The sequence below is a fragment of the Candoia aspera genome, chromosome 2 (assembly GCF_035149785.1).
Source record: "Candoia aspera isolate rCanAsp1 chromosome 2, rCanAsp1.hap2, whole genome shotgun sequence".
In the NCBI taxonomy this organism is placed as follows: Eukaryota; Metazoa; Chordata; class Lepidosauria; order Squamata; family Boidae; genus Candoia; species Candoia aspera.
This window is the reverse complement of record NC_086154.1, coordinates 13875653-13898426: the sequence shown is the minus strand read 5'-3', so window position 1 is coordinate 13898426 and position 22774 is coordinate 13875653. Positions and strand designations below refer to the sequence as shown.

Genomic DNA, 22774 nt, shown 5'->3' with positions numbered 1-22774 from the left:
TTTGAAACTACTGTGACAAATATTTGCTACATTTTCATATATAAAACCCGAACCTCTGTTCCATTACTACCTCCTGCACTGCTGAGAGCAGAAGCTGCTATTGCTTGAAGCAGGGACGATGCCTTTCCGAAATTAACGGTTGTGGTTTCCAGATTTGGTGCCAAGCTGGGCCATCTTTAAGAAAGAGCAATTCTTCAGTGCAGTTGTGCTATTTTGTTAATAGTTTTTCCTCATCTTTTGCCAGCTCTGGAACCAAGGAAGAGCTGTCTGTGCCGCAGAGAGAGAATTATAGCAAATAGCATCATCATGGTATCTCAGGTGCTGCTGTTCCTACTTCTGCTGTTTTCCCATTTTCCCTGTGGGCCTCTCTTAAAGAAATGTCTATTAAACATGACAATAGAAGGAGAAAACGCCAATTACTACCAGTCAGGAGACTACCGGATCAGTGGAATCATATCTACAACTAATGCTGCATTTCAACCATATGAGTTCTTCAGGCCTCCAAGACATAAATTTCAAGGGTAATTATTAACACGTACGTTCCTTGACTGATTGATTTTTCCCTCTCCAAAGTCCTTTTAGTAGGGAATGATTCCCATTTCCCAATTCCTGGCCTTCTTCAAGTAGCCTGTTCTTTTTACTCTAAATCTTCTTTACGTAAAAGCTATTTTGGGTTTTTTAAAACCTGAGTATTTCTTTTGACTTCTTCATTAAGGACTAGCATCAACACCAGATGCTCCCAACTTTTAAATGGAAAACCTGTATTTCCCAGTCAAAAAGAAAGGCCCTGAGGACATGCAATTTGCTATGATAATGACAGAGAAATGGCCATCTGATTTGGAAGAGGATATTGCTGACATCAATTCATATAATCAAAAGGAAAAAGGATTTGTCATATATGGAGAATAAAGTTAAGGAAATATTCTGGCAACCGAATGGTAATATATTTGGCAAAATCATCTCCTGTCCTTCACTGTGCAGAATCCAGAGTAAGAAAGTACCGTAAAACGTCGGAGACTGATATCATTACTTCATCTGGCATTTCTTTACTTCTATTGATGTGCTTCAAGAATTATTCACAAATTAAAAAAATATATATTTAACACAATAGCATTTTATGCTGTGGGAAAGAAGAGACTGTAACCTCAGGTCACCTATCCATAGGTATCTGGTTAAACAAGAAAGAGATTAAAAATTAGACTAAAACATATAGAGTAAAAAATGGAAGAATTAAGTAAATTATTAGATTAGAATATTAGAGTATGAAAGGGAACTTGTAGACAAGCTTGTTCCTGGTATGCAGTTAGTTTACTTATTGATTGATTTGTTTATTTAGCAAATATAAATGGCTGCCCATCTCTGGGTGGTGATGAATTAACAGTTCAAGCAATTTCACAACCATTAAAACACTTAAAACAATAAACACAATCAAATAAAAAGCAAGATTTCAGGAGAATAACAGCCATGTAAGCACAATGCAACCATTGCGCAGGCTCCCCATGGGATTCAGAAGCTTGCTGGAAAAAACGCATTCTCGGGGCTTTCCAAAAGGCTACCAGGGATGGGGCTGACCTCACCTTCGGGCGAATGATATACTTTGATTGCTGTTGAGGGAGAAATGTGCTTGTGCTTTGCTGAGGGGAATTCAGCACCATCCCATTCTCCCCTTGTCATCTTTTCACATCAGGGTGGCTTCTGCTGTCTTGAAATAGATTTGAGTTTGATCAACAAGGGGAAAGCTATTCTTTGCTTTTTCAAAGGTAGAAAGTGTATATCTAATCTCAGAGACACAGCCTCAGGAAGGTTTGATGGTGTTTAAAACATTCCCGTGACAGGTTTACACAGCGCAGGCCAAGGCCTAATCCCTGTGTTGTCACAACGTGCTTTGATTGATAGTGCCAGACATTTTTAAAGGAACTTCTGTGGGAAATACAACCCATCTTTATAAACTGAAGAGGAAAACCTATTGATATCTCTTCCATTGTAGCAGCACCCCTCTGAGCTTCAGCTGCCTCTTGCCTTTCCTGTTTGCCATTCATGAGATCAATCAGAGTCCGAGGCTGCTCCACAATATCTCCCTGGGCTACAACCTCTATGAGAACTTTTTCAACCCCGTAATGACATACGATGCCATGATGGACTTTCTGTCTATGGGGCAGGAGGACACCCCAAACTACAGTTGTGGAAGAAGAAAAAATATCTTGGCCATTTTTGAAGAGGCTGATTCTGAGCTCTTTCGTCATGTTTCAGCCATGCTGAACATCTACAAAATGCCACAGGTACGATTACAAATAGAAGCAAAGTCCATTTGGGAAATTATTTATTCATTTCTTCAATTTATATAGCTGCTCATCTCAAACCACTGATTCTGGGCAGCTAACTAATTGATCCATCTGGTCCGTACGTTCAGAAAAGAGCATGCGTCTATATTTCAGCAAATGTCAAGTAAGAAGAATTGTTTGTCAATCAGACTTTCAAGTCCATTTTGGAAATTCTCCAGAAGAAACCAGAAGGTGGAGACAGATGCTAGATCTTAAAAAACCTGAAATATTTTTATTTCCCTTGTATTACTTTGGTCTTTCTGCCATTGATACACATGGATTTGGAAACAATACATTGTCTTCAAGAACGTATTCTTTTCTGCTATGAATTGGACTTGCAACAAAGAGCCTTTCTTCACAGAAACAGCCAGAGCAAGTAGACAAATCGGTCTACCTGGTTAGAACGTTCAGAAAAGAGCAAGACAAAATTTAAGGCCCCCAAGCGCTTACATTAACATAGCGGTCTGTGCTCTGTTGCCAGAATGATTCAATATTATTCTGCTCACAATCTTAGAGCACAGTGAGAACTGGGCATGTCAGGAGAAACAAAATATCTCCGTGGAATGCATTCAGAATGGGCTCTCTAAGAAATGTGTGTGATAACAGCGGATCCAGAACGGACGGGTGCAAAATGCGTGTGGACTGAACTTCTAAACTGAGTGGTACAAAATAGGTGGGTTGCCCACAAAGAATGAATGAGGATTGAAAGATCTGAAGGAGGAATCCTTGACAGATGAAAAGGAGGAGGAACACCAAGGAAGTTGGAGGCAATTCCTGAGTGGATGGAAAGCAAGAGGGGAGAACTAATGACACCTTATGACACCGTGCGTGGAGAAAGTGGAAGCAAGGAATCTTTCCAAGAATACAAAGGCACTGAGCGGAGAAGGGCACAGGCAGGCAGCCACTTCTATGTGCTCTGAGGCCCAAAACAGGTCACTATTAATTTGCTCTAAACCCAGAGCTGATCTCCATTCTACTTTGTACATGATGCTGGTTCTCTCCCAGCAGTTTAGTAAGAAGAACGTTAAGGTGGAGAGATTGGTAGATTTCCCTGCCAGTAAAGAAAATTACCAGTCTGTCTCCCTAGGATGGGATGGGGCTTGCAGTGGAGGGGGAGGTAAGTTTGGACAGATGGCTAGAGCAAGAGGTTTAGACACTTTTCAGAAAGTGATTGGACTGGGAGAATTCCCAAGAAATAAGGGAAGAGTGATCACCCCCTACTTTACGGAGAAATCCCTATCCACCACCTGGAAGTCCGATCTGTTGTGTGCCAGGAACTACCGGTGATCCACAGAGTGGGTAGAGGCCCCTACAGGCCCCAAAAGGTCACCATTGAGCACCATGTCTATCAGCACATACTAACCTGTGTGGGTAGGGGGTGTTGGTCAGGGGTCTCCATGGACATCAGCCACAAGGAGAACGGGGGTTTCCTGGCCAGGAAGGACATGGACAGAGACTACAGAAGCAGGAGAGACATCAACAATGCAGATGGAACTGAACATTTAGCTCTTGCTTTCTGGAAACATTAGCTCAGTAGCTGTGAAAGCCCTTAGAGTTAAGCATCTGAATAATCTTTTCTCTTTTTCATTAGATCAGCTATGGGGTCATCAGCCACATTCCTGAGCAGAAAAAGCATTTTCCTTTTTTCTACGGGCTGAGTCCAAAACAGGAACCTCCTCACTTGGCAATTGTCAAGCTGCTCCAGCATTTCCGATGGACGTGGATCGGCCTCTTTGCTCCAGACAATGAAAATGGGGAAAAGTTCAGGAGAACCTTTGTGCCACTAGCCACCAAGAAAGGAGTTTGCATTGCCTTCTCAGATAGCATCTTTACACCACATATGGGAAACAATGTTCCATTCTCAGAAGAAATGGAAAAAAAGCACCTACTTCTATATTTCAGGAACCATCAAGTAAAAATAATTGTTTGTCAATTAGGGTTTCAGGCCACACTAATACTGGTAGCACTAATAAAACTCTTCGAAAGGAATAAGTTATTTGAGGGGAAAGTCTGACTTGCAGCAGCTTTGCCAGACTTTAGTGTATGAGCATTTTACTATGTGCTTGATCTCCAGCATCAACACCTTTTGTTATCCTTCTTAACCCAGGCAGAAAAAAGGATGCAATATTATGATTTTTATAAATATTACTCTGCTCTCTGGCAATATGGGGAGACAGCATTTCAGTGTTCCTATTCAAGTCCTTTGATGTCTAAGAAAGTTTGAGAAAGATGCTTAGAAAAAGAGAATTTGGAAATCCCACCCCATGATATGGTTGCAAGGATCCTGTCTGAGGATGCCTCCAGTGTTTCCACAGCGATCCAAGATGTTGCCTGGGTCCTCCATGCTGCCTCTTCTGCCCAAGTGAGGAGGAGGAGGAGGATGCGGGTTGGAGACCATCGGACACCCCAGAGGCTACAGCCATGTTAGGTGAGACTTCTCCTTTCAGGCACCATCGATGCTCCCCTTCAATTCCTCAGTGCTAAATTGGGTGTAGGCAGGGTTGGGGGTGGGGTTAAGATGTTGTGAAGAACAATTGCTCTGTTGTAGTGTCCTTCTTACTAGATGTGGAAGTTTGGGGAAAGGAAGTGAAATTCTCTTGCGGAATCTTCTAAAATGGAAGATATTACCTCTATAGTGACAGCATTTCCCCATTTGTATAGTGTATAAGCACCAGGATGGCAGAGCTATCCTCATGTTCTCCCTTGAATTAAAGCAGTTTTTCCTGCTTTAAACGTATGTTTCTTCATAGCATCTTCTATGAGGAACTAGGACCCCATCCACATGTCCCCTGAACTTCAGCTTTAAGATCCTTACTGCTTTTTAAGCACACTACCAAGAGTGGCAAGTTATGGTGGCCGGAAAGTCAACTCAATCAATAAATCAGGGCCATACACTCGTGATGCAACCTTTCCGCAGTTCCTAGGCCAACTCTGATCCTGTGGAACTTGATATTGATCTGGTGTGATGGAAAAGACCTATTTTCCATCTTCTCCCATCACAAGCCTTCCTCTCTGCCTGCTTTGTGATGCTTCGATGGTGGCTGTGGTGATGGGACAGTAGAGACTGGGATCTGCCCAGCTCCCTTTGGCCACTTCCGACTGCCATGGGCATCCCCCTCACTGCTGGATGCTGGGACTGCCTTGTGTGGCCATCTTGGCCTTAGCAGCAAAAGCGATATGGCAGCAGGTACCTGTTAGCATAATTCCATGTCACTGCTTGTAAGTCATTGCTCAGCTATCATCCTAGACTATTCCCTACATGGGTGTAACCCTCTCAGGCAAGACTGCTAGATATGTGTTTATTTAAAAAAAAACAATGTCACATGTCATTATTAATTTTTTAAAAATGTTTTCATTCTAAAAAATCTTGATGCTACAATAAAACCCAACGGCAAAGGTGGAAACCTTGGCTGCCTGCATCAAACACAAACACAAAATCTGCAACCTTCCCAGGCCATGTTTAAATCCAGAATTGTTGCTAGCATTACAGTCTTGTTATATTCTCTAATGCAAAACATATCGTTCATTCCCTCCCATTAGTTTTCGTCAACCATTAGAAAAGTTCCTTCTTTGATTAAGTTTGAGGAATATGAACTACATCTTTACTAAGGATATAGATTCACAGTGCAAAATTGTTTGCTGAAGTTCTAGGAAACCAAATTATGAGTTCTGACATTTTCTTTCTATACTCTGAAAATTAAGGCCGAGGTCACATTATCAAGGACCAGGCCTCATTGGCTGTGAAGTCAAAGAGATGGCCTCTGATATGCCACAGGTGAAGAGCAGATACACAAACTATAGGACGAGTCACCACAGTCAAGAATGCAGTAAATTCCTCTGGCACTCACCACAAACCACAATCCCTTGAAATTCTTTTGAGGTTCAGGCTACTGGTCCACACCTCTGGAGTCCATACTGCTGGCCGATATCTTTGGAATCAGGTTCTTGTTCATCCTTCAACCAGCTGAAAAATTTCAAGATTGGTCCAGACAAGATATGGAACTAATTCACTCCTTAATTTATACTCCATCAGTGGTTTTGGAGAAGGCCTCTGGGTGCAATGGGTAGAGGTTTCAGGTGCACACTTAGCGGAAGTACTCAAACCTGTCCATCCTATGGCGTTGCCCACCAATACATATCAAGCAAAATGCAAAATAAAATCCAAAGCATCACAGTACCATCCACAGAATTTTTATCAGGTCCTGTCTCTAACCATGAAGACTCAGATTCTTCCCATTTAGAAAGACAGAAGAAGACTTTTAGGAAGTGCCTTTGATGGGTTATTCAAAATATAATTATCTGGAGGTAACCGTTCTGGAGTATCAAACCTTCATTGGGGAAGATGGCCTCATCCACGTTAGACAAAATACAAAGGAATTAGAACAGGGTTTCTAAACTAGGATTCTGTCAAATCTAGGGTTCCATGAGAGGTTACTAAGGGTTCCTTGATTTATTTAAAAAAATATTTCACATTCAGGCAACTTCTCATTAAAGAGGAAAGTTTCATTCTTTATTTTTCATTTAAAAACAACGTTAATGCATATATACAGGCCTACACATGAAACAAATATAAACATTTTGTAACTTCTGGCCTATAGTTGAGCCTGAACGTGGTAGGGTTCCCTGAGGCCTCAAAATTATTTCAAGGGTTCCTCCAGGATCAAAAGTTTGAGAAAGAATGAATTAGAATATCCCCACTGGCTAGTGGAAAAGGTTTGATTCTTTTAGCATGTTACACTCTTTAGAATCTCAAGAAAACCGTCCTAGACTAAAATGCAGTCAAACTTCCCTGAACTGTTCCCTTCCTGACTCTTGAACTCAAACTATGCCCCTGAGTCATGCAAAACTGTTTTCTCCAACTGCACACCTCTGTTGCAACAGACATTCCCAATTCCCCTTCCAATTATTACAATCATGGTTATTTATTCTATTTTTGAACAAAGTTTATGGGATTTCCACCACCACCACCATTAGTTTTCAACCAATGAGACAAAAATCAGGATATACAACAACTGAAAACCTGACGTGTAACTAGCACCTGCTCCGCTGAAAGGAAAAAATGGGGTAGGACTGGGAAGGGACTGTGCCCATCTGAAATTGCAGGTTCCTCTTCCAGACCTGGGGCCAAGCTGGACCATCTTCACTGTGGTTCTGCTCTTCTGTGAGCTCTCAGATCCAGCTCTCTGCCAGAGAGAGGACTGTAGGAAGGATCTCCATCGACATATGTCAGATGCTGCTGCTGCAAATGCAGCTCTTTCTCCTCCTGTCCCACATTCCCTGTGCCACCAAGCTGATGAAATGTCCAGCGAAGGTGATAATAGAATTAAAAAAGGAGTTTAATTTCTACAAGCCTGGAGACTACCTGATTAGTGGAATAACATCTGCAACGGTTTCTGCACTTAACCCATACGTTTTCTCCGAGCTTCCAACCCACAGACTGGAAAGGTAATTATTGGCATTGGGCTAAGATATGGGGTTGAGCTGTGGGGATGGCTGGTCTGGCACCTGGGTAAGGGTATGTTTTTAACAAGGTTTTATGGCTGCTTCTGAGCTGCCTAGAGTCATTGTATGAGATAGGTGGCCTGAGAAGTCCTCTAAATAACCAAGTAAATAAAATAATGTTTGGTTTTGCAAAAGTTTATTCTAAACAAATTGAAACAGTTACACTACTAAGAAACTTCTCCACATTCTTTTACTTGTTTTCTCCAATTTCTTCTACTAGTTTTCCTAACTTTGTTAGTGATGGTGTAAGAGTTATTTTCCTCTTTCCCCCTCCTCCTCATAATTTGGAGAAAATGATAGTTATGATCAGCTCCAATGTTTTTGGTAGGATCCCTTTGATCCTGACATACCAAGTTTACTCTATCTCTTTGGTGTTTGTTTTGCAAAGAAGCTCCCTTTGGGGTCAATTGGACTGTCCTTCTAATAGAAATGTACAAAGAAGTCTATCATCCGGAAAGGCCCTATAAATAAAGTTTTCAGTAGTTTCCTATTTTGTAGTAGAGCAATGAGTGTCTGCTAATATTGTCTGCATTGCAATATGTAAATTTAAAGCTGCAGCAAATATGACATGCTTTATGACCTGAAGAAGAAAATTCAAATTGAAATTGATGACCTTTTGATAACTCTTATGTTGTAGTATGCCTAGGAGCTTCTACCACATCCTGCCCTTCTTGTGTGCTGTTCATGAGATCAACCACAATCCGAGGCTCTTACCCAACTTCACCCTGGGCTACAACCTCTATGAGAACTTTTTCAATGCAAGGATGACCTATGAGGCCATGATGGACTTGCTGTCGACAGGGCAGGAGAATGTCCCAAATTACAGGTGTGGAAGACAAAAGAACCTGCTGGCAGTTCTTGAAGAGACCGATCCTGAACTCTTTGATCATATTTCTACTCTCTTGGGCATCTACAAAATCCCACAGGTATGAAGCTAAAATGGTGGAGGTGTGGGTGTGTCTCTCTCTGTGTGTGTATCTTTGTGTGTTCCTGGTAAATCAGGAGAGTTCTCTCTTCCAGTGTATGCAGATGCTGCTATCTGTCCTGGATTACTTGAGTCTCCTCTACTCTGTGGGTGACTGACAGAGTGTGTAGGGCTCATGTGAGCCTCAGCTGTTGTCAGCAAAGGTGCCCCACTGCATCCAATGCATCACCCATGCTTAGCTGCATCGGTAGGGTTTGACCAGAAGGGTGTGCTCCATGATTATCATCCATGAGGGTCACCCATGAGGATCACCCACCAAAAAGGTCAGAGCCCCCTAGCCTCAAAGAGGACAGAACACCAAGGGAGCCAGGAAATGTCACACAGTTGTGGTTCCCTGGAAAACTTATCTCAGCAGTGGGGAAAGGAGGCTGTTACATTGAAGCACCTGACTTTTATCATTAAAACGGACACAAACCAGCTATATTTCTCTTTCATCTTAGATCAGCTATGGGGCTATCAGCCACGTTCCTGAGCAAAGGCATCACTTTCCCTTTTTCTACCGGATGACTCCAAAAGAAGAACCTCCTTTCTCAGCAATTGTCAAGCTGCTCCTGCATTTCCGATGGACGTGGATTGCCCTCCTTTCTCAGGACAATGAAAGGGGAGAAAACTTTAAAAGGACCTTTGCAACTGTGGCTGAAAAAAATGGGATTTGCATTGTTCTCTCAGAAACCCTCCCAGCAATCAATACATATAGAAGTAACCAACAAATGGTTATGGGAAAAACAGGGCAAAGGTTCCTTTTCCTTATCAATAGTCCTTTAAAAATTACAGTTTGTCAACTGGATCTTCAGGCCACATTAATTCTATCAGGTCTACTATCCAGTACTAAAAATATTACTAACTTCATAGGGGGGAAAGTGTGGATTGCAACAACTTTCCCAGTTATGGGTATAAGACTGTTTCAGTACCTGATTGATCTCCAACATAAACATGCTTTGTTTTCCTTCCACGCCCAGAGAAAGGAACGGACACAATATTATGACTTTATTTCATATTACCTTTCTCTCAAGCAATATGGAAAGGCAGCATTCCAGTGTTCCTCTTCAAGGCCTCTGTTGTCCAAGAAAGTTTGGGAAAGATGCCTAGAAAAAGAGAACTGGGAAATCCCTCCCCATGATGTGGTTGCAAGAATCCTGTCTGAGGATGCCTCCAGTGTTTCCACAGCGATCCAAGCTCTGGCCTGGGTCCTCAGTGCTGCCTCTTCTCCCCAACCGAGGAGGAGGAGGATGGGGGTTGGAGTCCATCAGACACCCCAGATGCTACAGCCATGGCAGGTGAGAATTCTCCTTTCAGGCTCCATCGATGCTCCCCCTGCAATTCCTCAGTGCTAAATTGGGTGTAGGGAGGGGAGAGACATTCCAAACAGCAGTTGCCCGGCATGAGAGAGGGAGAGAGAGAGAGAGAGAGAGAGAGAGAGAGAGAGATTATGTTGCTAAATCTTCCAAAGTTGAGCCATCTGTGCTGCTTTGGGAGGCTGTAATGTCAGAGATGCCGCTATAGTGAAAGGCAATTCGCCCCATTTGCAAATGCAAGAAGCATAAGGACACCCCAGCCGTCCTCAGCCCTCTCCCGGGACCACACATGCTGGTCTTGTCTAGTTTCTGAGCCAAGAGTGAGTCTTGACTTTGGTTTCATGGCAGTAAAAGAAGAAGGTCCTAGCAAGATAAATCTTCCAGACAGCACATGAAATACTAGGTTACTCAAGTTAGGTTACATTGTCTTAACAGATTTCATGCTGTGGGGTTTGTCCTTGTTTCATTTGTATCACAGTCAGTCAGATTTACCTCAGACTCCAGAACGAAACAACAAGCACTGGTAATTAAGTATGTGAATCTTCTAAAAACTCCCTTAGTAGCTGGGGCTAAGTTTATTGTACAACATAAGCATATCTTACAAAAGGGGATTAGGGAATCTCCCCTTCTTTTTCAAAGCTAATACTGTATTGTGTGTGTGTGTGTGTGAGTCAGTTCTTGGGTCCTGTCTAGGGCCTGGCCTAGTCCCTGCAGTTTTCCTGGCAAGATTTGGGAAGTGGTTTGTGCTTCCTGCGTCGTCTTCCTAAGGCTGAGCGGGAGGGACTGGTCCAAGACTGCTGAGCTGGCTTCATGCCAAGGCAGGAGTAGAACTCACAGTTTCCCAGTTTCTAGCCTGATGGCTTAACCACTACCCCAGAATGGCTGATATGGCAACACCTTACATTGCTTGGGTTCTATCTCTATCTGTACTTTATATCTGTGGCTTTTATCTAACTGTGCAATCTGATATTGGCTTCACCAACACTCTTGCGTTTATATTGTTGTGTTAATTGGTCCAGCTACAGTGCTTGCACAGGGTCCTTTCCCCTTTCACACTCGATTCCAAAGCCAATGCTTAGCGCTAGACATTTTTTACTCAGTCAATCTTCTATTGCAACACCTCTCTTTGAAACCTTCTACAACTATAGATCTAAATGTTGAATCATTAGACCTCCCTATTTCTCTATGGCTAACCTCTCCATCTCCCTATTTCTCTATCACTAGTCTCTCTATTCCCAGGTCGTGGGGTCCGTTCTCCTTCCCAACCAAGTTCAATCCGTCTTTTATCTCTCTGGAGTTCCTCCACTCTTCTGCTCAAAGCCTCTGCTTTTCCTACAATGGCCAGAAGGTGGATCTCTTCCATCCTTCCCTGTTCCCTGCTTGGCTTCCCTCTTCCAGAGCTTTTTCCTTCCTCCACTTCAGAGAAGGGGTGGTGGAAGAGAGCAGGAACACTCCTTGGGCTCTCCAGTTGCCAGCTGCTGCCACCCCTATTTCCTCTCTGCTCTGCAAGGCTTTGGCCTCATTGAAGCACTGCAGGCTTCAGCCTGGCTCCCATTCCGAGCTCTGTGGCTCAGCTTTTTCACAGCCCAGAAAGGGACCCAACAGCTGGCTGGTCCTTGGGTCTTTTCTCCTGAGTGCCAAGCCCAGCCTGCCTGCTGGTTGCAACATCTCCACTCAACAGCTTCCATGCAGTCCTTCTCTCTTCACCCTCCACATCCATCTGCTGGTTCAGTTCTATCAGTGGCTCTACCATCTGAAGGCTGGGGAAGAGCTGCTGTGGGATCCTGGCAATCCACTAAGCAATTGACAGTTGGGTTTGCTCACCAGACAGGAACCCTTTTAGACAGAAGGAAACAGGGTGTGGCTTCCTGTTGTCTGTTTTATATATAAAGACATACAGGGTTTTTTTCAAATAAAATAAAGCATAGGAAATTAACAACATCTCATGCAGTATCACAGGAAACACTTGGATCTAATGAGATTCAGTCAACTCTTGAGCTTTTGGTCTTACATAATTTTCATTTTTGTTAAAATTACGATGCTGAGCTATGGCTTGGTAGGACTGTATAGCGATTCCTTCAGGAAAGTGAAAGACATATCTGAGAAAGATCTGGTATTCCCTGGAGAAGGAGGGAGAGGAGCTTCCCATCAAATCCCGAATCATTCTCTTTCAGACAGAAGTGCTGAGCTGAAGAGGTTGAATTATTCAGAGCACTTCCAGTCCAGAAGAATAGCCACAATCACCTTGCAGAAAGGTTCAAATGGGAATGTGGAAGCTGCATGTTTCCTTCACATTTTGTATGTCTTTGCAGCTTCATCCGCTCCTGAGAAACTTCCAAATGCACAATCTTTCCAGAGATGGGGTTCATTTGGATGGAAATGGAGTTCCTGTGGCTGACTTTGATATCATGCACTGGACAGTGTTTCCCAACAAGTCTGAAGGTGGGGTGAAAGTTGGGGGTGTGGAAAGGGAAGCCTCCTCCGGAGTCGAGGTCTCCATCAATCGGAGTGCCATCCTATGGCCAACCTCATTTAACCAGGTAGCGGATGCTGCTTGGGTTTGGGTCTTCCATTCACCTTTTCATATGCAGACTTTTCTGCTCAGAAATAATTCTCACTGAGGACAATCCAGAAAACCTTCAAAGAAGGGAACATAAAGCTACATTATTTCACAGGATATTATGTTTCTTTAGATATTTTTCAGTAGTATATGATAAACTGTAATGTGCTACAACACCAATTGTGTTGGGGCCTTGACAGTCTACAGTCTAATCTGGAATATAATACCATGATTCATCTTATTTTTAGGAAGAGAAAAGCCAGAGGCTCAAGGGAGTAGCAAGGGAGTAGCCCACAGGATTCCATAAGAGAAGGATGTTAAGTTGAGAATGTGGCAGGGGAAATGAGGGCGGTTGAACAAAGGCATTGACTTGCTACAATGTTCAGCTATAGCAGAAGGCAGAGAGAGGAACAAAGAGGCTCTTCCAATGGCAATGAGACCCAGGTGTCGGATGTTCCCTGACCAAGCAAAGGAGGAGAGAAAAATACAAGGAACAGGATCCCCACACATACACTACGAAGCAACACCCTCTGCAAAGGAACCTGTTTCCTCCAGAATGGAGAATAAGACAAAGGGAACGTGTCTGGATTGGCAATAGAGATGGATGGAGAAAGAGAGTCCCCCTTTCTGGGGGGAGATGGGCGGTGATAGAAATGTACTTACCGCTTACTGCTCCACCCCCACAGAAAAATACATGCCCACTAGTGGGTTTATGGCCAGTAATGTCCTCTGCCCAATCCGCACTGTAAACCCCACTAGTCTAGGATTGTCAGTGGCTGGTAGCTTTAGTTTCAGGTGAATAGTGCCCTTTCGGTACCTTCCCACCCGCGTAACACCAGTCCAGTCTCTCTGTGTGGGTGCGCTAGTTTTCCTGCATAGAACATTTACTGCGGCTGCTATGCCCGGCCTAACGGTAGTGGCTAGATACAATAGCTTACCTATGGCGCCTTTATAGCCATTGTTCTCAGGTAAAAGTTCACTGGGTTCCCACTGCTTGTGGACACCTGTTCCCATCGGCTTTGGCATAGGATTGGCATTTTCTGGTCCTAAGCTCTCCAACGGTTCTAGGATCTTTTGCTTCTGGCTCAGAAGAAAGCCATAAATCCCCTTCTGAAGTTTACAAACAAGTTGCTGTGTCCCGGGGTTGGTGAAGCCTGGAGGTTGCAGCATGTGCAGTTCTTCCTGTCTCTCCCCATGTAGAAATGCAGTCTTTACATCTAGGTGTTCAACACTCATGTTCCTGGAAGCTGCTAGACTTCGGAGTATTCTGATTGCGGCATGTTTTACAACTGGAGCAAAACATTCATCGTAATCAAGTCCATACTTTTGTGAATAGCCTTTTGCAACTAGTCTGGCTTTGTATCTTTGTACTTCTCCATTTTCATCTTGTTTGGCTTTGAAAACCATTTGCATCCTACGGCTTTCTTGCCTTTTGTTAGTTTAGTCAAAGTCCATGTTTTGTTCTTGTGTAGAACCTCCAGCTCTTCTTCTGCTGCTTTCTTCCACTTGCTTGCTTCATCTGGTGGCATTTGCTGGACTTCATTCCACGATGCAGGTTCTTTTGGTAACAACGACCTTGCGAGGCAAGTGAGTTTCTCGGCTGGAACTCCTTTTTTGGGTCGTGATGAGCGACTTGGAGCAGGTTCAGGAGTGGTGCTTGGTGATTCAACCCCTTCTGCATCCTCAGCCTCATCACCTGACCCTGGTGGAGTTTCTGCCTGGGCCTCTGTCTCCTCTGGGTCAGTGCAGTGGTTGTGTCTTCAAGTGTTGGGCTCAGCATCTTAAGCCAGTAACTGCTGCTGCTGACTTCTCCGCAGTCATCATCAGCATGCCTATGGTGGCCTCTCTCTTGTTCATCGAAGTACACCACTCTGCATGTGGTTACTTTTCCTGTCTTTGGGTTCAGGATTCTGTATCCCTTGCTTCCTGGAGCATAACCGATCATGATGCCTTCTTCAGCTCTGGGGTCTAGTTTGGATCTCTTCTTCTTTGGTATGTGTGCATAAGCCCTGGATCCAAACACCCTCAGATGCTTTACGCTTGGTTTGCGTTCATGCCATAGGTGTGTATGGGGTGCTCAGTCTGTGCTCTATACCTAGTTGTGTCAGGTATGTTTGCATGGTTTGTGAAATAAACTCACCTCCACAGTCGCTTTGGAGGGCTTGCGGGGTTCTGTGAACTTGTTGGTCACCATGGCTACATACACTTTCAGCATGTCCACTGTTTCGGATTTCTCTTTCATTAGGCAGGTCACACAGTATCTGGAAAAATCATCTATAAAGCACAAAATGTATTTATTTCTGCCTGCTGTGGCTTGAAGAGGTCCACACAAATCAGTGTGGATAAGTTTGAGTGGCTTGGTTGCCCACCTTTCCCTTTGTTTGGGTATGGCTGGTCTTGTTGCCTTTCCTTTGATACATATCACACTTTTGGTTGGCATTTATCATGGTTGCTTATTTCAAAGTCTCTTACCATGCCTTCAGTTTTCATTCTGGAGATTGCATTAAAATCACGGTGCGCAAAACGTCTGTGCCAGGGGGTGGCGCCGTTGTCCTCCTTTTGCTGACATCTGGTGGTGGTTGTTTGCAGTGCACCTGGTAGATGCCATCCTTTTGAAAGGCTGTAACATCAATCTTTTCTCCACTGGTGACTTTACATTCTGCATTAGTGTTAAACGTTACATCAAAGCCTTTGTTATTCAATGTTGAAACACTCAGCAAATTAACTTCTAATTCTGGTACATAGAAAACATTTTCTGCTACAAGATCTTTGTGTTCATCCCCATTGATGCATCGCAATGGCACCCTTCCTTTTCCTTGAACTGAAGTTGAATTGCCATCTGCTAATGTTTGGGTTCCTTCTGTGGTTTCAGTTAGCTCACAAGAGTCACCTTTATTCCCACATAGATGCCTGCTGGCCCCTGAGTCTATGACCCATCGTCCAGGACCTTTATTGGTATCAGCTTTATAAACAGTGTGTAACGCCTTTTCACTTTTAAAGGATTTTTCCAAGGATTTATCCTTGCGATATGTCCTGGCTTTTCACATGCATTATACACAATGGCTCTCTTTTCCTTCCTTTTGTTTTTCTGATGACTCACTAATTGTTTTTGCTCATGTCTACCTTTCCTTGCTGGGTAACTTATGTCTCTGCCAGCCTCTCTTTTGTTATGCAAAAATAAACTTTGTCTTCGGGCTTCTGATCTGATCATTCCCAACAACTGGGAGAGGTTCTTTCCTTCCAAATTCAAACCAGCAACAAATGGGAAGAATTTATTTGTCAAAGTGCTCAGCACAAAAGATATCTTAAGTTTTTCATTCATAGGATTCTGGACTGTGCTCAGCTGATCAAAGATTGCCTGGTGATCATTTATATTTCCATTGTCTTCCAAATTGCATGCATGCATTTCTCGTAACAAACAGATTACTTTCTGCTCATCAACCTCTGAGTACAGGGTGTTTAACTTCTCAATCATTTCCTTAGCAGTAGCAATATTTTTAAGGGGGCGCGGTGGCACTGTGGGTTAAACCGCTGAGCTGCTGAGCTTGCCGATCGGAAGGTTGGCGGTTCGAATCCGCGTGACGGGGTGAGCTCCCGTTGCTAGTCCCAGCTCCTGCTCACCTAGCAGTTTGAAAACATGCAAATGTGAGTAGATTAATAGGTACCGCTTTGGCGGGAAGGTAACGGTGTTCCGTGTAGTCATGCTGGCCACATGACCACAGACGGGTCTATGGACAACGCCGGCTCTGCGGCTTAGAAACGGAGATGAGCACCGCCCCCTAGAGTTAGACACGACTGGACTTTACGTCAAGTTAATCTGTGATCTGGGAGAGACCTGGCAATAAGAATCCTAGCTCGTTTATACTTTTTCTTCCTCTGGTTTTTGGCTTCCTTCCCATCCTCTGGTTTAGGTTCAGGAAAATCCAAAGCATCTAAGCATTCTTCATAATCTATCTGCATTCTTAATCTGAATAACCATGCTGAGTAATTATCCTCATTCAGTCTTGGTAGGGGGGAACTCCCTCCTCCTTCTCCATTGTTAAGAGAGAAGAAAAAAAACTTTCTGAACTTTGCTTTTTAAATGTGCAAGAAGCTTCCTTTTTGCTGTAGGGCCAAAGCCTTTTCAAAATCCCTTCTTGGTCAGTATAGTGGACTCTGCTGTGCTGCACTGGTCTGTACTGGGCCCATAATGCTTGATGGAGCTTTTAAATGTTAATAAAAGAACTCCAAGCAGCTAACAGCAATCTTGCGGAGTAGAAGTGTGGACAATGCTGAGTTGACCCCTGATAATTCCAACACCTCCAATAGTTAGAAAGGAAGGAAGATGGGGGTATCCATCAGCAAGTGCTATGCCACTACTCCTTGGTTAAGTTTGCTCAATGTGCTCCATCACTTCCTGAAACAAGTTTCTTGAAATAAACCCCTCTGATTCCTATGTTGCCCTGGCTGATCTTTATTTGCATGTTTAGATGGTGCCTTCTTCTAGATGTACAGACAGTTGTTCCCCAGGATACGCCAAGCTCATGAGAGAGGAAGCCCCAGTTTGCTGCTACGACTGTTCTCTGTGCATGGAAGGAACAATCTCTGTGCAAGAAGGTAGGTGGCTCTGGAGAAAAGAGAGGCATGGAGGATGCAATCAGAATTCACGTGTGCTTTTCTGGGCAAGATTTGTTAAAGGTGTTTTCTTTCCTGCTAGTTGTAGACCTAAAGACTAGCATTATTTTTTCATAATTCCACAAAGCAAGAAAACTTGAATTTCTTGAACAGGTGCACAAACTTCTCAAGGATTGGGTACTATCACCCAATGTTGCATCATGATGTGACCATTAACATAAATAATGACAGGTAGCTGAAACCTCTCAAGTTGTTGCCTCCTTGACTGGTTACAGGAAAGAAGACATGTCCTTTGAGATGTGATGATCTCTTTGGTCTTCAGCATTTCAAACAAGAGATGATTATTTCTAAATAAGGTTGGGTCCTTTAAATATCTCTGGGTAGAAACTTTGAATTCTTACTTGGAAATGTGAGTGTTGTCGTATGTGGGTCTCCCTGGTTGGCAACTGAGTTCCACTGTGGGTTCTTTTCCAGCCACAGGCTAGACTTGGTGTGCTAAGAGCCACAATCCATAATACAGATGGAGTGAAGACAAAAAATTAAGTTATTTGACTTAAATTGGACATGAATTATTCAATTTTTTACAAATTCAGCCCACTCATTCAAAAACTTTCTTCTAATTGCTGAAACAATCAAATGGGGGAACTTAATAGACTGTAGGAGCCCAAACAGCATCCCTTGCCACTGTCAAAAAGGCAAGGCAACAAGGCACTAATTGAATCCCAATGGCAATGAGGGTGTCTAAATCCAAAGTTCTAGATCTGTACCCACCTGATTCCTCTGGTAGGTTTCAAAACACAATGGTGAACTACTCTTTCACCTATCAGGTCATATTCAGCTGCGTGTTCGAGAGCTCTTCCTCAGTATTACTTGCAGTCCATTTATCCTTCATGAATACAGTATATTTTCTCACCCTCCAACTCAGGCCTTAACCAAATACTGTGGGAAAGTATTTTCCCCTATTTTCTCCACCTCATCCAAAATCCACTCTCACCCTATCACTTTTAAAAACATGTTTTATCTACTGTAGTAGTAATTGACTAAAGTTGCATTTTTCATGGTTCTGCAGCTGAAGATAGATACATGCTAGCAACTGTTTTGCAGATGCAGCCCATTGCAGCAAGTGCCCAGATGACCAGCATTCCAATGAGGAGCGAGATCAATGTGTCCCCAAAGTGATTACCTTTTTGTCATATCAAGAAACATTGGGTTTCATCCTGGCTTTCTTTGCACTTACTTTGTCTCTAACCACTGGCTTGGTTCTGGGAATCTTCATTAAATACCGGGAAACTCCCATCGTCAAAGCCAACAACCGGGACCTCACGTACATTCTCCTGGTCTCCCTCCAGCTTTCTTTCTTGACCTCCCTTCTCTTCATTGGTCATCCCAAAAAAGTGACCTGTTTTCTTCGACAAACCACCTTTAGTGTTGTTTTCTCAGTTGCCGTTTCTTCCTTGCTGGCAAAGACTGTCATGGTGGTGGTGGCATTCCTGGCCACAAAGCCAGGCAGCAGGATGAGGAAATGGCTGGGGAAGAGTCTGGCCTACTCCATTGTCTTGTTCTCCTCTGGTATTCAAGTGGGCATCTGTATCATATGGCTGGGAATCTCTCCCCCATTCCCAGATTCCGACTTGCATTCTCAACCAGGACACATCCTGCTGCAGTGCAATGAAGGCTCAGTCAGCATGTTCTACACTGCCCTTGGCTACATGGGCTTTCTGGCTTCCATCTGCTTTCTGGTGGCTTTTATGGCCCGAAAGCTGCCAGGCACCTTCAACGAAGCCAAGTGTATCACCTTCAGCATGTTGGTTTTCTGCAGTGTTTGGGTCTCCTTTGTCCCCACCTACCTGAGCACCAAAGGGAAATTCATGGTGGCTGTGCAGATTTTCTCCATCCTGGCCTCCAGCCTGGGCTTACTGGGATGCATCTTTATCCCCAAATGCTACATCATTATTCTGAGACCTGACATGAACACAAAGGAGCAACTAATGATGAAAATCAATGAAGGCTCATGATTTTAGAACCCCCTTTTTTTTTACAGCTTCCTGGTATTATAAAATAACATGCCTTGGAAATAATCTCATTTTTACATGTTCTAAACTATCTTTCTCCATCTGTGTGAGTTCTGAATTACAATGGCTAACTAACTACAGGTAGTCCTCGGTTAATGACCACTCATTCAGCAGCAGTTCAATGTTACAATGACACAGAACTAGTTCTACTTATGACTGGTCCTCAAAGTTATGGCGTCCCTGCACCGATGCAGTTACATGATCATTATCTGGGTACTTGGCAACTGAATTGTACTTATGACAGTTTCAGCATCCTGTGGTGTTGTGTCACCATTTGCAACCTTCCCTGCTGGCTTTCCACAACCAAAGTTAATGGGGAAGTCAGCAGAGAAGGTTGCAAGTCGCTCCCACCACTATTTCTCCTAAGGAACTTAGGTATGGAGTATGAGATCCCATGGATCTTGTACTCCATAATGCCTTCACCGGGCGCAGCACCCACTCTCATCCCAAGCTGCACTCCTTGCAGTATCCTCTTCCCAGCCTGCATGTACTCCTGAGGCACTGCATCACTCCCTGCAGCTACCCCCACCCTGCCTCACTCCATTGCACTCACCTACCTGCCTGCCTGCCTGCTTGCGAGCTGCCCAGACTTGTGACTTCCTGTCAGCTTTTACTTTATTTGTGAAAAGCTTGCAGAATGTCTCATTTACATGAAGTCCTTGTTCAACAACCAACAATCTTCCTTAATGTTGAGGTGTGGATGGGGAGCAACAGGTTGAAGTTGAACCCTGGCAAGACGGAATGGCTGTGGGCTCGGGGCTCTTTGGTTTCCAGAGAGTTACCATCTTTGGTCTTGGATGGGGTTGCACTGCTGCAAATAGACCCTGTGCATAATCTGGGGTTTCTCCTGACCTCGTGATGCCTGCTTGAAGAGCAGGTGGCAGTTGTGGCCAGGAGAGCCTTTGCACAACTATGTGTTGTGCACCAGCTACACCCATTCCTGGACTAACAGGCTTTTCTCACAGTCACCCATGCCCTAGTCATCTCCCATTTGGACTATTGTAATGCGCTCTAGATGGGGCTGCCCTTGAAAAGTGTCCAGGAGCTTCAATTGGTTCAAAATGCAGTGGCCCCCATAATTTTTCCCAAGCCTAGACTTGTCCATGAGTCACCTCTTTTGCAGGAGCTGAATTGGTTGCCAATTTGCTTCCAGGTCTAATTCAAGGTGCTGGTTATCACCTTTAAACCTGTACATGGTTTGGGGCCAAGATATTTGCAGGACCACCTTTCCCCAGTCACATCTACCCGACCTACCAGAGCAGGGAGACAGGGAATGTTGCAGGTCCCTTCAGTTAGAGAGGTACATCTAGTGGGACCAAGGAAAAGGGCTTTCTCCTTCCTCCTGTTCTGGAAGGCCCTGAAGACATGGATCTGTCAACAGGCCAGGGGACTCCAAGCTGCTTCACAGCCAATCAAGTGGCCGGTATGAATGTGTTTGCTGCTGCCAGGGGGTGTCTATTATGTTTTTATGATCTTTAATTCTATAAGCCGCCCGGAGTCACCATGTGTGAGTTGGGCAGCCTTATAAATTGATTTATTAAAGAAATTTATAAGGCTGCCCAACTTATTTATTAAATAAAAAATGATGGTAATGACGACTGCTAGGATTGCTGTTGCTACATGATGCAGCATCAGTCTGGTGTAGGGTGTGCGGGGGGGGGGGGGGAGAGAAGAGATCAGTTTCATAGCCATAGCTTGTGAATTGTCACAGGAGTAGTCTTCTCCCCCCTCGTGTTTCACATTTATATAAAACTACTGGAAAAGATAATTTGGCAGTTTGGATGTGAGGTCAGCAAGATGCAGATGACCCTTAGCTTTGTATTGAAACCCTGGACCCAACTGGAAACACTGTTGAAGTCTTGTCCGAGTGACTGGAGGCTGTTGTTGACTGTATAGAATGGAACAGGATAAAGTTGAAGCCAAGCAACATACAGTCACCACTTAGCAGTCCTCTGACACCTCCAGTGATGTCCCTCACTGGGAGAGTACTGCCTCTAAAGGAGAAGGTTCACGTGGACTCCTGCCTGATGCTGGGTAGGAAGATAAAAGTCATGGCCAAGAGGGCTATTGCCCAATTGTACCTGATGGGAAGGCTAAAAGGGTGGGGACCTACCAGATCATGGGGGGCAGGGGGGAGAGTGTTCCACAAGGTAGATGCAGCTAGGAAAAGGACATTTTTAGGTCCTGCTAGATGGCAGCCTTTCATGGAAGGGCCCTGGAGCATGCCTACTTTATCTGAACTAGTGGGACAGACAGATACTCTCAGGGGGAGGTGGTCCCACAAATAACCTGATCCCATACCATGTAGGGCTTTAAAGCTGATAGCCAGCACCTTGAATTGCACCTTGATTGTGGTGCTATAAAGTTTGAAACCCTCTGCAATAGGATATCTTCAATTCCACTCATACAAACTCCCTTCCCACCTATCATCCACACATTTTCTTTACTTTTAGAAGGTGCCTTCATCAAAATTTTCTGAAGGTTGTCTCCCAGGATACACAAAGCTCACAAGAGAAGAAGCACCAATTTGCTGCTATGAGTGTTCTCCATGTACAAAAGGAATGATTTCCACACAAGAAGGTGTTTTCTTTCCTCCAAATACTATACCTCATTACTAGCATATTTTTCCCTTAATTCCACAGAAAAATGAAGGAAATTCCTTAAGGGTCCAATTTTTTTAAGGACTGGCTTTCACCAAACCGGTACAGCTCTGGAAAATAATAGCTCTTCTTTCAATTTAATGTTGAGATTCCACAGATAGAGTCAGAATTATTTATCTTCCCTGTGATTGATTTGAGTTTATACTGATGGAACAGCTTAAGATTCTTATGGATAGAGAGTAGATACTACTGAACAAAAAATTCCTGGTGTTTTTCACATGCAATGCACACACCCATTGTGAAAAGGGTACAGATGACCAGCATTCCAGTAAGAAGCAAAATCAATGTGCCCACAAAGTTATAAGCATTTTGTCATATCAAGAAACAGTGGGTCTCATCCTGGCTCTCTGCACTCACTTTCTCTCTAACCACTGGCTTGGTTCTGGGAATCTTCATTAAATTCTCAGAAAGGCCCATAGTCAAAGCCAAAAGCCGGGACCTCCCCTACATTCTCCTGGTCTCCCTCCTGCCTTCTTTCTTGACCTCCCATTTCTTCATTGGTCATCCCAAGAAAGTGACCTGTTTTTTTTCAACAAACCAATTTCAGTGTTGTTTTCTCAGTTGCCGTGTCTTCCTTGCTGGCCAAGACTGTCATGGTGGTGGTGGCATTCCTGGCCACAAAACCAGACAGCAGGATAAGGAAATGGCTAGGGATGAGTCTGGCCAAGTCCATTGTCTTGTTCTCCTCTGGTATTCAAGTGGGCATCTGTATCATATGACTGAAAATCTCTCCCCCATTCCCAGATTCTGATCTGCATTCCCAAC

The 22774-nt window shown here is 43.9% G+C and overlaps 1 protein-coding gene across 1 annotated transcript; it reads left to right on the top strand.

The window, feature by feature from the left end:
• Window positions 1-390: 390 nt before the first annotated feature.
• On the top strand, window positions 391-19292 carry LOC134489892 (vomeronasal type-2 receptor 26-like). The gene is made up of 8 exons (XM_063292764.1): window positions 391-521; window positions 1988-2279; window positions 3913-4082; window positions 8461-8749; window positions 9249-9440; window positions 12416-12643; window positions 17133-17259; window positions 18382-19292. Exons 1-8 carry the CDS (start codon window positions 391-393, stop codon window positions 19290-19292), a joined length of 2340 nt encoding a protein of 779 aa, XP_063148834.1.
• The last annotated feature ends 3482 nt before the right edge of the window (window positions 19293-22774 follow it).

Excerpts from the sequence above, each read along its gene's own strand:
- LOC134489892 (XM_063292764.1), top strand. The coding sequence starts at position 391 with ATGACAATAGAAGGAGAAAACGCCAATTACTACCAGTCAGGAGACTAC. Across the intron at positions 4,083-8,460 it reads GACAATGAAAATGGGGAAAA|TATGCCTAGGAGCTTCTACC; the intron begins GTTCAGGAGAAC and ends CTTATGTTGTAG. Across the intron at positions 12,644-17,132 it reads GGCCAACCTCATTTAACCAG|ATGGTGCCTTCTTCTAGATG; the intron begins GTAGCGGATGCT and ends TTGCATGTTTAG.